Source organism: Silene latifolia, chromosome 9, assembly GCF_048544455.1.
Source record: "Silene latifolia isolate original U9 population chromosome 9, ASM4854445v1, whole genome shotgun sequence".
Lineage (NCBI taxonomy): Eukaryota > Viridiplantae > Streptophyta > Magnoliopsida > Caryophyllales > Caryophyllaceae > Silene > Silene latifolia.
Genome location: NC_133534.1, coordinates 151,875,707 through 151,891,836, shown reverse-complemented (window position 1 = coordinate 151,891,836; position 16,130 = coordinate 151,875,707). Strand labels below are relative to the sequence as shown.

At 36.6% G+C, this 16,130-nt stretch overlaps 1 protein-coding gene across 1 annotated transcript; it reads left to right on the top strand.

Annotated features, from left to right (window-relative positions):
• Positions 1-13,216: 13,216 nt before the first annotated feature.
• On the top strand, positions 13,217-15,924 carry LOC141601760 (uncharacterized). The gene is made up of 3 exons (XM_074422062.1): positions 13,217-13,479; positions 14,823-15,171; positions 15,265-15,924. The coding sequence occupies exons 2-3, from the start codon at positions 14,824-14,826 to the stop codon at positions 15,922-15,924; spliced, it is 1,008 nt and encodes a 335-aa protein (XP_074278163.1). The 5' UTR covers positions 13,217-13,479; position 14,823.
• Positions 15,925-16,130: the final 206 nt, after the last annotated feature.

The following is a 16,130-nucleotide window of genomic DNA, read 5'->3' as shown; positions in this document are numbered from 1 at the left end:
AAATTTTGAATTTTGAATTTATTTGAAATTTTTATGATTTATTTGGAGTTTATAGCATTTTATTATAATTTTGAGTCCATTAATGAACAATTTTAAGAAATATGAGTTAATTATAGTCAAATAGTTAGTGAAGGCTAATTTTGAGTCCTAAGTTGGTTAGGGTAATTAACTTGTGCATAAATATGATTTTATGTAATTTATTGTGATTTTAAAAGGTTGAATCACGCAAATCCGTAAAAACCGTTAAATATACGATATTGGCTCCTTAAAGGCGATTTAGCATAAAATTGGGCATGTTCATACATATTATAATGCTGCATTTTATTTATGATTGTCATAATTTTATTTTATGTGATTTTTGAATTATGTAATTTTTACTTAGTATGGCCTTAGCTTTTAATTGGTGTTACCCGAAATGTATGGGAATATCGATTCGGTTGTAATTTATTGTGATCTCGTATCACCGTTTTGTAATTTAATAGATTTATTTTTATTTTAATTAAAAATGTATAATAGGAAATTATGTAATTTGTTATGCAATTTATTTATTTCGGAGTTCCTTGAAGACGATGTCACTCAAGAAGGCGATACATAAAGACGGTGTTACCTCGAGATGCGTGCCAAAACCAAAGTTCAAGGGACCAATGGAGTTGGTTTCCGAATATGTAATAGTTAATTATATTTTCTATTTTAGGAAGGCCAAACGAGGATTTAATTTATGCTTTGCATTTTATTTATATGTCGCATGCATCGCTAAATCGCCATAACTAAAACATGCATTATCATTTTAATCGAGTTTATCGACCGTGTCAATTACAATTATCATAGTTCACCGCTTTAGTTCACTTAACACGTGATAGATAATAAATTGATATGACCTCTCGCTAAAAATAAACAATTGAGACATAGCCTTACCAAAAAGTAGAAACCATGAAAACCTATTTCATGAGGGAGTGCACTCGGCCATCCCGGGGTACAAACCTTGTTACGTAGGGGAAGTGGGTGATAAATTTATATCCACCGAATTCGTGTTGATGAGGGTTTCATCGGCTATCCCGTGCCCAAGTTGATGTGGATTTGGATCATGGACACATTTATTCGAAATTTGGATTGAGCTCAACGGAAGTATTCGTGACCGTAGTCGCATGTGTTCCGGGCTATAGATAAATATTAGAGTAATTTTATCGACCGAGAATTCTAAAAGTAGAATCGATTAAAGAGTTCGTCCACCGATTTATCTTGATAAGGGTTTCATCGGCTATCCCGTGCCCAAGTTAATATGAATTTGGATCTCGGAATCATTTATCATAGTTGGGTAGAGGTCACTATGTAAATGCTTTACTTGTTATCTACAAGTATTATTATAACGATGAATGTTTTTGTTTTCACTATTCCGTTATCATATTGTTCTATTTCTTTACCACAATTCATATACGATATCATTTCATTTTTTGATTCAAATCTCCATTAAAACATCGTAACTAAAGACAAATATGAATTTTCTTCTAAAACCTCATATTATCCATTGGAAGGATCTCTTGTAAAGAGTATAGATAAAAGTTATTCATTATCAAACAGGTTTTCGATTCTTGACTAACACATCTACTTACAATGGATTGTTTTTTATATACTTAATTGAATTAAGTACCTTGAAGCGATAAATTGTTTTGGTAATTAGATTTGTCAGAATTCGTAATTGACCAAAATAACGCAACCACTTCAATGAAAGTTTTAAGACTAAAACGATTGAATTGAAGAGTAATCTTCATAAGATTCAACTTTGCTTCTATAAGTAACGACTCTTTGAAATGAGTGGGAGCATTCTCTTAAACCGTTAAGAAAAGAATGAGGTTCAAGAAGTAAAGATTATAATGGAATTGATACAAGGTAATGTTAAAAGTAAAGTTGTTGAGATTAGCGATACTAAACCTATCAATCCCGACCAATAAAGTTTCCACTGTCTTAAATGCTGGACACTAGAAAGGAAACTACCCCAAATTATTGAAGAATCAGCAAGTTAGTTGTGGGACATCTAATGGGACCTTCTTCTTTAAATGTTTATTTGATTAAACATAAATTTTGCTAGTACTACTTCGTCAATATTAGAAACCAGTGGAGGTTTTCATCATTGTATTCGACACATAAGATGATTAGAATATGACGACTAGCAACAATAATGTCGAGAGATAGAGTAATTGTGTACTCAATCTAGTTTTTGGATTTAAAGTTGTACTTAATTGTGACTATTAAGTGCATAAACTCTAAATAAGAATATAAACTTGTTAAAGATACAAAAGAGGTTTCACTTTTGTGACTCTATACACCATAATTTGATGTATGGCTAGCCCATTATCAAGGTGATTATATTCTAAACCAAACTAGAATAACACATCATGTAGATGATGTAAGACTCAAATCGGTAACCCAAAATTACATCTTAAATTTTGGAATGATGAACTCAGAGAGTTATCGAGTACTCTTGAAACCATTAGATTGTTAATGGTATATGCGTATCTTGTATTCAAAGCAAGATGTCTCGTGCCTTTTGGTTGAAAAGGAGATCGAGGTTGTAAATCATTGATCCATAATAGGTTGATTATTTTCTTTTACCAACGATTTAAGTTGATACTAATGTGTTCACTTAATAAGGTAAATAGAGAAATCTTTGAAGAAGTTCAAAGAGTTCAAGGAATCACGATTTAGTCGTGATAGGGGTCATCAAAGTGAAGACTTTAATATAAGCCAAACGAAATGTGATATAGTATCACAGGTTAATCTCTCTTAACACGCATTATGGGATAATATGTGGTTGGATAAAGAATTCAAACGCTATTCGATATGGTTTGGACTTCAATCAAGTTACCTTGAGTTACTTGATCCTTTTGGGGAATTTATCATTTTTGTCTAAATTATTTTCCACTAAATCTAAACGAATCATATGAGATATGAAATGGTAATGTACCATGTTTGTAAGCTTACACAAGAAACAAATACTCACTTTTCCCTTTCAATTATCACGAGTACAACAAGTTTGTGGCTCGTGAAGCTGTCTTTCTAAAATACAAGTTTATTTCTAGAAGACAGAGTGGGAGAAATTATTAAAGAGCCACAAAGAATGTTATGTCGCTATCAACTAGTCTTTCTTGGCTACATGAGACGTTTTGTGAAAGACGTTGTTTCTTCAAAACCTAGGAGGTTAAAATCATCACTCGTTGAAGATGATGAATTAGTGTTACTTTTAGAAAGTAAATAGATTGTAACTTACAAAGAAATCATTTGATTCAAGTTGATTACTTCTAGAAAGTAATGGACATATGACTTACATGAAAATGTTTAAGTCACAACTCAATACAAGGCTTAGAGCCATGAAAATCCGAAATTAAAGGCTTGATTAGTTGCAAAGGGTTTTGCACTAATAAAGAGAGATTTCAAAGCTTGATTGGTGGCAAAGGGTTTTGCACTAGTTGAAATGCTTAAGTCTATTTGGATCTTCTTAGGGATTGTGTTTCATTATGAAATTCATAGCGAGTGAATCTAAATCCCACTTCTTCAAAAGAAGGAATGTATTCAATACATGTCATGAGTTTTATTGATTCTTACAATCCTAAGATAATGTGAAACTTAAGAGAGGGTCTTAAGTAGGACATCAGTGAGTTGGAATCAATGTTTTGATCATATTATAAAAATTTTCTCGATAAGTCGAGAAGTTGTGTTTATACATGGAGTTTAGTGAGAGTTACGGAAATTTTAATTAGTCTTATATGTAGATGACATATTGATCATTGAGAATGATTTAAGACTTTGGAGAAATATAGTACATCTTTAATATCCGGATTTATGGAGATAAATCTACATAATATTAGCGTCAAATAAGAAGTCTTATGTTTATAAGATTCATGACTAGTTCAATCAAGTTGAACATATTTGATTGATTCCATTCGCTTCCGCTGTCGAATCAATTAAATAGGAAATGATGTATAACACTTCATATACTTTGAGTATGATGAATTGTTTCAAAATCGAATTCAAGAAATAATTACCAAGTAGCCATATTGATTACCCTTAAGTGCTTGCAGAAGCATTAAGGATATAATGCAAAGTGTTTTTGATGCAATTTTGTGTAAGGGTATTACACAAGTGACAATTGACAATTGAGATTGCGCATGGTTTCTGACAAAACCATAATCAAAACACATTAGGATGGTTAAGATACCATTGTGGCCATGTTAATTAAGAAGTAGATTTTCTAGAATCGTTCTAGGCAATAAAGAACAATGAGAAATATTTACAACGGAAATTGAGTACACTTGCAATCATGGGATGTGCAAGAAGGATGAGTCCCGCACACTGTGAAAACAGTGGGAGCTATTCTAAGGCTAGAAGGCCTATGTCTTGATTGGATCTCGACACGTACTCAGAAAGTTTTGTAATGCAATTGTATACATTACAAAGGAAAACGAGTATGTAGTAAGGTTGAGTAAGGTACAAGAAGTTGATAAAACCAACTAACCAAAGCCTTCTCATAGGCTTAACATGATAAGTCATGTCATTTCAATTAAATTGAGATGAACAACTACATTCAAGATCAAACTGGATTATAGAATATGATGTAGTACTCAGGCATTGACTATTCATATGTGATAATCGCATTTGTCGTTCGAGTTTTACTTTAAAACTCTTTTATTATACTTTGTTACATCCAAACGGGTTGTAGAGACAACATTGAACCCCGTTAAAGTGAACCCGGATTAACATGGTATTCGCCCATAGTCACTTGTATGAGGTGACGTCTCGAAGTGACTAGAGTGTGATGCGATTGATGGCAAGTTCAAGTGCCATAGAGTCATGTGAGATGACTAGTCGATCACATAGGCGGACTGTTAGGAACACTTTGTCGGGCAGTGACCGCTTATAGAGTTCTGGAAAATTTATATAGCCTGGTCGTGGCGAGAGCTACTATAGTATTCTAATGAGTCGATTCTTTTGACTAAAGACTGTTCGCCTAAGGTGGCATAGTTTCAGATTAACTTTGATTTGTGTTACTACGACCTTCATAAATGGGGTCAAATGGGCATAATTTGGGTTATGATGGTTGTGGCTAGTCGGAGGGAATAAGTGCGATAGGAATTGTCCACCCTCTTGTCAGGGTTAAACAATATCTCAGGGCCACTCGAGGAGTAATGAACTGGAAATGCGTGGCCACGCTCGGAAGGTATCTATGATAGATAAATCCGGTCAATCAGTTATTCTCCAGATCGAGGAAACCACTCTCGATATGATCACTTGCAAGTACGACCCGAAAGACACCTTGCATTGAGTGGGATAGTAATAGGACAAGAGAGTTGGTGACGCACACTTGTCGAGGACAAGTGGGAGATTGTTGGGAAATGTGTCCTCAACAATAGTGCGATCACATGATTTAAATATCATTATTTAAATCTCATTACAAGAATACGGAAGGGATGATACATTACATATATATAGTCAACTGGTCCACACATATCGGTAATGATTGGCTGGCTAAAGTTTGACATTACTGTCGTGCGACGGTGGTGATCGGTTGATCCCTTGAGGTCACACCTAAAGGACGATTCCCTTAATTGAAAAGGTTAATTAATTGTATGCCGATACAGATTAATTAATTCCTTAAAATTGAACAAATTATTATCATAAGAGATAAAATGACATCTTATTATAATGTGATTAAATAAGATTTTATTTAGTAATTTAAGAAGTTATATTACTAAAATTAATCGGTGTTTGCGAAACACGCGAGATGAGAATGATAAGTTAGTTATAATTACAAGATATTGTGAATTATACTAACTAGTAATTAAATGACCATTTTATGAGAAAGTAATTTTATATTACTAGTCAATTTGTTAAATATGATTTATTTAATTTGTAAATGATATTTAATTTGTTAAATATGCATTTTAAATTAAAACATGACATAAGACATGTCACATGTCACATGACATACAATTGTACAATTGACAAAAATAAAATGGACTCCATATTACACAAGGAAACCGAAATTGGGTGGGCATGCTTGGAAGTTTTGTCTTTTTCCATTTGTCTTATTCATTTGTCCATGACACTTGATAGTGACATGACTATGGACAAAGCCTTACATATTTGTCTTATGAAGACAAAAAGGAAAAGAAAAATGGTCATAAGACCATACATGCCCACCGGTTTTGGGTAGGGAATTAGAGAGGATTTTTCCTCATTTTTCATCATTCTCTCATGTTTTTCATAAAAACTAGTTTCTCTCTCTTGTTCATCATAAAATCAAGTTTGATGAATCTAATTTGTGCAAATCAAATACTAATAATACTAGTAGTAGTATATGAGCATTAGTAATCAATTTTAAGGTAAACCACATTACAAATATCTAGTACATATTAGTTTGTGGGATTGAGGGATAGTTTTGGGTGCTACTAATTGGAGGGCTTCTAATTTGAAGTCATGAATGTTCCTCCATTAATGGAAAGCTCAAGAACTAACAAGAAGTAGATCTTGTTGGTGCCCATATGATGACCGAAATTATCATAGTAAGGAACATGATTTCTTCTCTTACCTTTTTAGTTTGCATGCATAAGATCTAGAATTTATTTTATGACTAAATAAATTTGAAACATATAAGAATATGTTAAGTAATGAGATATAGATTTCTAACAGTAAAGGCAAATCTCCTTTCTCAATCATGTCTTGAATGAGGTGCTTGAGTTTGAAGCAAGTTTCGGTATCATGCCCTTTTCCCTGATGGTACTGACAGTAGGCGTTGGGGTTCCAGAACCGGGACTTCTTGGCATCGGTCGGGTCCGGGGTGGGTCCGATCGGTCGTAACTTCCTCTGGTCCATGAGTCTTTTCAAGGCACTTGCATAAGTTGACCCTATGTTGGTGAACACTCTCTGGGGGCGCTCAGTTTTCGTAGCAGATGGTTCGACGAGGTTAACCTCATCAATCTTGTTCGTCTGGCCGTAAGGACGAGATCCGGTTGACGTGGATCCTTGGTAGCCTCTGCCAGTGGTTTTGGCCAAGACACCCTTTCGGAGGTCATCTTCAATTCGTGTCCCCAGAATCTGCAGATCTTGGAAGGTCTTGATATTCTGATACCTCAGTAGGTTGGCATAAACTGGGCGGAGATTGTTGACAAACTTTTCCACCAAAGTCGACTCACTTGGCTTACTGACCAGTTGAGTACTCACCCTCCTCCAACGGGTTAGGAACTCAGTGAACCCCTCCTTGTCGTTCTGGTTTAGCACTTCGAGAGTACGGGTATTGGCCTGGTTCTCGACATTGTTGGCATACTGTTTGGCAAACTCAACTGCGATCTCATCCCAAGTAGTAAGGTTTTTCGGATCAAGGGAGTAGTACCATTGGCGAGGGATCGGTTCCAAAGAGGATGGGAAGATCCGGGTAAAAAGTTCCTGTTTGACCCCTTTAATGGCCATGTAATCCTTGAAAGCACGGATATGGTTGAGTGGGTCCTCCACTCCTTTGAACTTAGGCACATCAGTTAGGGTGAAGTTGTCAGGTAGTTGATCTCCAACAGGTTCGAAACTTCGGTTGTTCTCAAGATGGATATTGTAACTCCGGGCTAGGAGCTGTTCTTCCAAGAACTTTAGCCTCTTCTCTGTTTCAGTCAGAGGTGGGGTGTTATGTTCCCCAGTTTCTTTGTTCTCCAGGGCGTCGATACGGGCTCGACGCGATCCAGGGTGACCTTAAGAGCGGTGAGCAGGCTGGCTAGCTGATCAGTCGTGACATCTCTGTTGTTGTCATCGTTGTTGGACGAAGCTGAAGACGGGGCCATGGCTCTGAGGCAGAAAAACGGCTCATATTACAACTCAATCCGACACGGTTCCAAGACTGAACGTATACAACACAAAGGACGAGACAAAGATCAGACTCAACAAGACGGGGGCGACCGTGTGTGGTCCCTCGGTGCTGACTCGATTTATGACGTGACGATGTTTGACCGAACCTTTGACATGAGTCCAATATGACGGCGTGACGTCATTGGACGGGTCTCGTGGTGAGACAACTCATATGTAAAGACCAATAAGTACGTTTGCTTCGACTCGATAGACACTTAGCGGAATTGGAATGGTGGACTGAAGTTTTCGAAAATAGACATTTTCAAAAAGATTCATTTGTCGCTTTAATGGATGGCTTCCGAAGATAGAAATCTCCGCAAGTCGATCAGTTGAAGGGGGTCGTCTTAAGTTTATTTGCAAAAGACGGCTTGAGTTTGAGTCGACTCGGAAAACAGTGTATTGTTTCCCAAGACGGTTTTGAAATTCAAAATTATATGTTTTGAAAATCGAGTTTGAAATGTTTGAAGGGGTCTCGGGGACGGTGTATGGTCCTCGGGATCTCGAAAGTGTCTCGAGAAAAAGGGTGCTTGCTTTTCTCGGGTTTTGAAAGAGCCATTGTCGGAGCGAAACGGGTTAAAATCCGTGTCTAGACGCGGCGATTATAACGGCGTAAAAAGGTGATTTGAAATGGTTGTAGAAAACCGGATTTGAAAATCGTCATTACGAAGGCCTAGAAAGGCGTGTTGAAATGGTTATAAAAACCGGGTTTGAAAATCGTCATTACGACGGCCTAGAAAGGCGTGTTGAAATGGTTATAAAAAAAACCGGGTTTGAAAATCGTCATTGCGACGGCCTAGAAAGGCGTGTTAAAATGGTTATACAAAACCGGGTTTGAAAATCGTCATTACGACGGCCTAGAAAGGCGTGTTGAAATGGTTATAAAAAAACCGGGTTTGAAAATCGTCATTACGACGGCCTAGAAAGGCGTGTTGAAATGGTTATAAAAAAAAACCGGGTTTGAAAATCGTCATTACGACGGCCTAGAAAGGCGTGTTGAAATGGTTATAAAAACCGGGTTTAAAAATCGTCATTACGACGGCCTAGAAAGGCGTGTTGAAATGGTTATAAAAAAACCGGGTTTGAAAATCGTCATTACGACGGCCTAGAAAGGCGTGCATCGGTCGGCGAAAGACCGAGGTTTGAAACGGCCATTATAACGGCGCAAAAAAGGTGATTTTGGAAGTTTGAAAATGACACGGAAGGACATATGATCAAGTAGCACATAAGCATTCGCAGTTCATTAAATTATGCATTATGCTGACACGGGCTTTGGCTTAAGAGGGTGGGTTACACACCAAGCAATCAAACCCGGATTTGCGAGAGGGATACCAATCCAAACAAAATGTGTAAGGAGGGTGCCCTAGCCTCGTGCTCGAAAGTGATGAAAGCTCTTTGACGAAACAGAAATGTGTAACGTCAATGGTATGCTTGACTCAATCGGGATTCGAAACGCAAGGATGAGAAAAACTCACGCCGACGAGACGAGCCAATTGGTTGAAAAGGGTTAGGTTGTGGGCCCGGACAAGGAACCCGACCGTGACCGTAATATCAATTAATGCATTCCAACCAAGACCTCGTTTGAGTCTCACCATCTAGGGATCATAAAGACGTAAGTGTCCTAGATTTCCCCTGCGGAGTCGCTAATCTTTGGACATGGCCCACCTGCATATGCCCAGCCGATCTATGGACAATGGCAGCGGTCTTTTGAAAGCCACGCTCGGCGGCGTAAAAATGCTTTCGACCGGATCGTTTTTAGATCGGTCGGTTTCGTCTCGGTAAGGGTCTCGAAACGATTAGAGATGTTCGGAGTCGCCACCAAGCATTTGTGGGATGCCTGGAACCCGTTCGAAATCCACTTTATACCTCGGTCAAATCGAAGCACAAAGCAGCGTTTGACATAGGCACTAAAGGTAAGGAAATCGTCCCTCTTTAGCATCCTATCTCTAGAATGACTCTCGTACGCCCTGGATAAAGTCGTCCACTATCCAAAGTTTCTGAGTAAGAGGTGAAGGTACGTATTGGGAAACCCTTTAATCAGACACCCAATCCCGCCAGCGGTAGCGGCCTCTACTGATCGATCTTGGTTGGTTGAATGCAAAAGTTGATAAAACGGTTTAAATGCATGAATGCGCATCCAATAATTTAAACCTAACATGTGAGAGCTTTCTGAATCGGTTGATTTAATCCAAGTATCAAGTATAAGATGTCGAGTTGGATTAATGATTGATTTGCATGCAAGACGGAAATTAAACATCCATTTACCGTATTAGGTTTATGGTGCATAACATGATCCATTTGTCTTAGTAAGGCATTTTGCAAATATGATTTTTGAATAATCAAATAGTCATCTGATCCGTCCTATATCCGGGCTAACCGTAGTTTGTATCGTCAAAGACTAAAGCTGGAAGAGAACATGCCTTGTACCAGACGGCTATATGAGGCGCGAGCCAGCCGGCGGGGGCCTACCTCTGGTTTTGAAAATTAGAAATGGAGGGCCTGTTTAGGCGCGGGTTAGTCCACGATTTATGTGCCGTGTTCTGACCTTTTAGAAAACGTTATAAAACGTGTTTAAAAATGGGCATTTGAACCCGGTTTGATTTGAAAGGGTCGTTTAGACCGCATTTGTTAATGTGAAAAACGAGACACGAATAATCATCATTATTTTGATAATATTCGGTGTCGGGTTCGATTTGACAAACTTGACATGAATAGTTTTGAAAGTAATTATGGACTAATTGTTTTAAGTCCATTTGAATGTTATTAGTCGATACTCATCATCGTACCCGGGTTAAAATCCGGCATGGTATGTAGAACCAATGATGACTTTGTGTTGGGGACTAATATGCTTGTTTGAAAATGTAAAGAAATGAAATAAAAGGTTTTAAAATACCTTTTAAATGTCATTAACCAAATATTATCACCGAAACACGGATTTAACCGTCATGGTATGAGGAACCAAGGGTGAAAAATATTTTATGGTTAAAACAAATGAAATAAAATAAAAAGGGTTCGAAAGTATTCGGAATGGTGAAAACCGATTACAAATATGAAAATGAATTAAAGGGAAATGACGAGGACAAACACGGTTGATCTCTGGTCTGAAAACCCCATTTAGGCGCGGGCAAGTTGGCGACCTAAGGGGCTTCTGCCTCATACCAAAAATCAGTTTTGGCTCGTTTATTCCATGTTTTGGTTCATGTTATGCACGTTTTAGCATGTTATAGTCATGAAACAAATGAAAACATAATAAAAGAGGATTCTTACACCCTCATACTTACATGTTTGGTTATGGCGAGTGACCGACGTAAGTGTAACAACTCGTTTGATCGGAAAAAACTCGGTTTAAAACCGTTTTGGTAAGTAAAAAGAGTGTTTTGATGTTAGTGATGGTGTAGTGGTCGAAGTGGTCAGTCAAGTGATTTAATGCACGATGACGGTACCAAACAATGTGTAAGGCTCGTGTTTACGATCGGTAGGTCGTAAATACGCGTCGGGTTGTGACTTAAGAAGTCGAGTCGAGAATTTTAAGGGAGAAAAGAGGGGGGCGGACACTCGCGTAACTCTCAAATGGGTGGCATTTGACGGGTATATATAGGAGAATGAGTGGTTGTGTGAGTTTTGAACGATGTGGCCACTTGGGCTGCTCAAAGAGGCGTGAGCCACGTCGCGGTTTTTCGAGTTGTGTTGTCACTTTCACAACAAACGCAATCATGATTTGTTCTATCCTAGGTTTTGTAGTCACATTTTTGGTACTTGACCAACATGAATCCGGGAAAACTTAAGGTAGAAGGTTTGAAATGTTTTGTTTTTGGTGGTTGACTCGGTTTGACTCGTTGTTGGAGTCGGGATTTGAATTTATGAGTCGGTTTTTGGTCCGGTGTCGGTTTTGACTCTAGTTAGTGTCATTGCGACCCCGTCGTCGCGCATTAAACACTCCAGGTATTTTAGAAATGCTTTGAGATATTTTATTTTCGAAATCGTTTTAAGTTTTCCGACGTAAAGTTGTACACAAACTGTCGATCAAACGCGCGATTCCAAAACATGTTATAGTCCGATAATCATCGGGTGTTTGTTGGAGTCTCAACAGATACTGGGTATCTACAATTAGTGGGATATTAATGCAACTTAAAATAATTTTCTCAAACCATGCAATACGTTTTAGCTAGTTTTGCCAAAATAATCACTATTTATGCCATTTTTACTCTAAAATCCATAAATCATGCTAAAAGAGATATTTTAATCTCGAAATTTACATACTCTCTGTAAATTATGCATGTGACATCATATTAAAAAAAATCATGGCTTAATTCGAAATTTAACAATTTTTAACCATTTTACCTCTTTTCCTCCATTTTTATCTCATAAAAATCATAAATCATGCAATATTAAACAAATTAATACGAGTTTTTACACACAACTTGTAAAATATGCATGTGAGGTCATATAAAATTTCCAAGGCCAGAAACTTAGTTTAACTATTTTTAGCATTTTGATTTCCATTTTAGTCATAAAAATGTAATAAAATGACCAAAAATCATTAAAATGAGCAATAAATTTCCATAAATCATAAAAATGACCTAAAAATATTTTAGGACCAGAATATATAACATGCATGGTGATTTCGTGGCTTATACTTATAAATCAGAAATTTTTAGTTTTATATGTTAATTTTTTAACTCGGAAAAACAATAACCGATTATGCATGCAACATCCTTATGCTCTGATACCACTTGATAGGTTCATATACCTATTATTAGACTCCTCTAATAGTGAACTAATTAACTTGTTAATTATATGTTCTTTAGATCTAGTGCATGCATAACAAAATGAAAGATTTATAAGAAAAACAATGTCCTTTACATTGATGGTTGGTTCGAAATATAGGCACAAGTAAGGTCACCTTCCTTCACTTGTTATTGAGCTTAAAGTGATGGATGATCCTCCTAGATCCCAAGTATAGAAATCCTCCTTAGATTGCACCCAAGACTTACCCTTAAACTAGTATACTAATTAACTAGATTATTATACTAGTATCCTTAAAATATATTCTAATATTGTTATTATTACTACACTAGTAACCTTGTTTTAATATTAGAATGGATGAACAATTTATTGTGAATCTCTAAAAACTTGTTTAGAGAAAACTAGATAAAACTAGAGAGAAGAAGCATATTTTGCATGTAGGAGATTTGAATGAATTGGTTGTTGGAAAAATGAGGACAAAAATCCTCTTATGGAGAGGTGTGGCCGGTTGGGTAGGTGCCAAAAGAGCATCTCCCTTTTCTCTTTTTATCTTCACAAGAATAAGGGGGTGTTTGGTTGGGTTACTTGGAATGGATTGGAATGGATTTCCTCCATTCAAGTGTTTGGTTGGACCCTTTTGGAATGGAGTTTGATACCCAAGGGGTTCTAAATCCATTCCAAACCATTGGAATCTCATACCCAAGTCTCATCCCAGGATTCTAAATCCATTCCACCCTATCCAAACCCTAAAGCTATTGAAAACAGAAGAAAAAAAGGAAAAAAGAAACGGTACATGCTCTTCCTAACAATTCTCCATTGATATCCCTTGAAACTCCATTGTCAGATTGTCAGGTATGCAAATTAGCTTTCAATTTTTCTTTTTTTTTTGTTTAATTTGATTAACGCATATGGACGTCGGATGATAGCCTTCAATTTTTTTTTTTTTTGTTTAATTAATGTTGATGTACGTAGCACTGCATTGATAGACTTATTGAGTCAACTTATTGAGTCATTGTCTACTTCTAAGGTCTGTGAAAACTTTTTAGACCCGAAAATGCGGCTGTATTTGACTATTAGATGCACTGGATGCTCTATTTTGAGAGCTAAAACTGTATGTATGATTTTATGAGGAATGCGAATGTACCATTTGAATGCAAACTTGAGTTCAAGGCAAGTGACTCAGTCTAAGCAAGTAACCTTGGCTTTAATACCAAGGATTCATTCTGTAACAGAAGGATCGCTAATCGACCTTGGGTTTGATGTCTTTCTGAAGGCGATAAATTTAGTTTGGATGTTGAGCTATTGATAACTACTCGTGGAATTTATCACAAATTGGGAAGAATTGTGCGTGCGTAAGATTGATTACATGATTTAGGAAGTCGTAAAGGAGTCAGTCAGCTTCTATCCTGCCCTGTACTCAAATGTGTATACTTCTGCCAATTTTTGTGGGTAATAATATCACAATTTTTTCCATATGTGTAATTTACACAAATTCTCACTTGTGACGGACACTATCCGTCACAAGTGAGTAACGGGTCATTTCCCTCTCACACAAATGCAAGTGGGAGGGCAAGTGGGGCGAAAATAGAGCGTCCCACTTGCCTCCCACTTGCTTTTGTGTGTAAGGGAGGTGACCCGTCACTCACTTGTGACGGATAATGTCCGTCACAAGTGAGGCTAGCTGGTAATTATAATTCATGGTTCCATAATCATTATTTGATTTTTTTTCATTTGTCTTATAGTTACATAATTCATGGTTTCAGAAATGCCCCCCTCTCAATTGACCTTATTAAGGAGAAGGAAGAAGAAGCAGATTGAGTTGTTATTGACTATTTTGGTTGTGATTAATATAGTCATTATTCTATATCTAGTGTTGTGTATGATGGGCGTGACTATTCATAGAATTGAGTATCCTCGATATAGTAAAGATGAAAAAAGGTGTCTTAGACAAAGACACTTGTATACACTAATTAAGTATAGTGATATAATTTGTAAGAGCGAACTTCGTGTGAATCGAAAGACATTTTACGTGCTTTGTGAGATGGTTAGAGATATTGGAGACTTGAAGGAAACTCAAAATATGTCACTAGAAGAAATTGTCGCCATGTTTTTATATACATTGGCACATCATTTTAAAAATAGGACGATATTTTATTTTATTGTTGGCTGGATTATTAACATTTGATTGTATATAGCATGGATGTTGGGCAAACATCTCAAGGTGGAAGGGGTAAAAATAAGCGTTCTTGGACTAAACTTGAAGAAGAGCATTTAATTGATGGGCTGTTAGAGTTGAATAGTGATCCGCAATGGAAAGCTGATGGTAGTTTCAAGAATGGATTTAAGAATAAGTTGGAAGATATGATGAACAAAAAATTCCCAGGATGTGGTTTAAAAGCAAATCCTCATATTGAGTCAAAGATAAAGTGGTTTAAGGATAAATATAATGCACTAACGGAGATGTTTCGCACTTCTGGCTTTTCCTGGGATGATGAGAAGCATATGATAAAGTGTGAAAGACAATCTTATGATGATTTTTGTAGGGTAATACTTTTTTCTCTCTTTTCGTTTCTCTTTCTTAATTGGTGATTTTTTTTAACTCAACTTGATCGAGAATGTGTTGTATTATTGTTGCAGCAAAATAAAAATGCCCATGGATTGTGGAACGTTTCATTTCCACATTTTGATAAGTTGGCAATTATTTATGGCCCTGATCGAGCCACTGGAAATTATTCTGAGACTTTTGCTGAAGCAGTGGAGAACCAACAAAATGAGCCCATTGACTTAAGCAAGGATGAAAGTGACGAAGATGATATTGATGATAATGAGTCACTTTATCGGCCTACTCAATCTAGTCCAAGTGAGCCGACTTCTAAGAAAGCAAAGACGGTGAAAATTCAGATAGAGAATACGAAACAAAAAACAAAGAAGAGAAAGATGCCGAATGTTGTGGATTTGACTACTTCTTTCAAAGATATGTCTTCAAACTTATCTGATTTCATGAGTGGAATGAATGTTCATATGTCTACTATTGCTAATGCTTTATCAACCACCCAACAACATGAACAAGCTATTATGGTTCGTGAGCAAGAATTGGAAAATCAGAAGAAAAATTTGGTAAATGAGCTACTTGGTGTGCAAGGGTTGACTAGGTATGAAGCATTATTAGCTTCACAAAAATTGGCGTCTAGTCCAAGTGATCTCTCTCTCTTTTATCAGAGTCCAGATGATGCATGGAAGAAGGAGTTTATTTTTAACCTCATTCACCCACACTTGCCTCGAAATGGCAATAATTGATGCATGGAAGGAGGAGTTTATTTTTAGACTATCATATTTTTCATAGAACATTTTATGTGGATTTTTATTGGTGTTAGAATATTTTTGCTATTGTCGTATTATATGAACATGTTCAATGGATTTTTATGGAGTAATTTGGATTTTTGCTTTTGTTATAGTTAATTTTAATTTTAAATAATATTAATTGTAGTTATCTATAATGAAGA

Coding starts and splice junctions, on each gene's coding strand:
- LOC141601760 (XM_074422062.1), top strand. CDS start 14,824: ATGGATGTTGGGCAAACATCTCAAGGTGGAAGGGGTAAAAATAAGCGT. Junction 15,172..15,264: donor CTTATGATGATTTTTGTAGG/GTAATACTTTTT, acceptor TTATTGTTGCAG/CAAAATAAAAATGCCCATGG.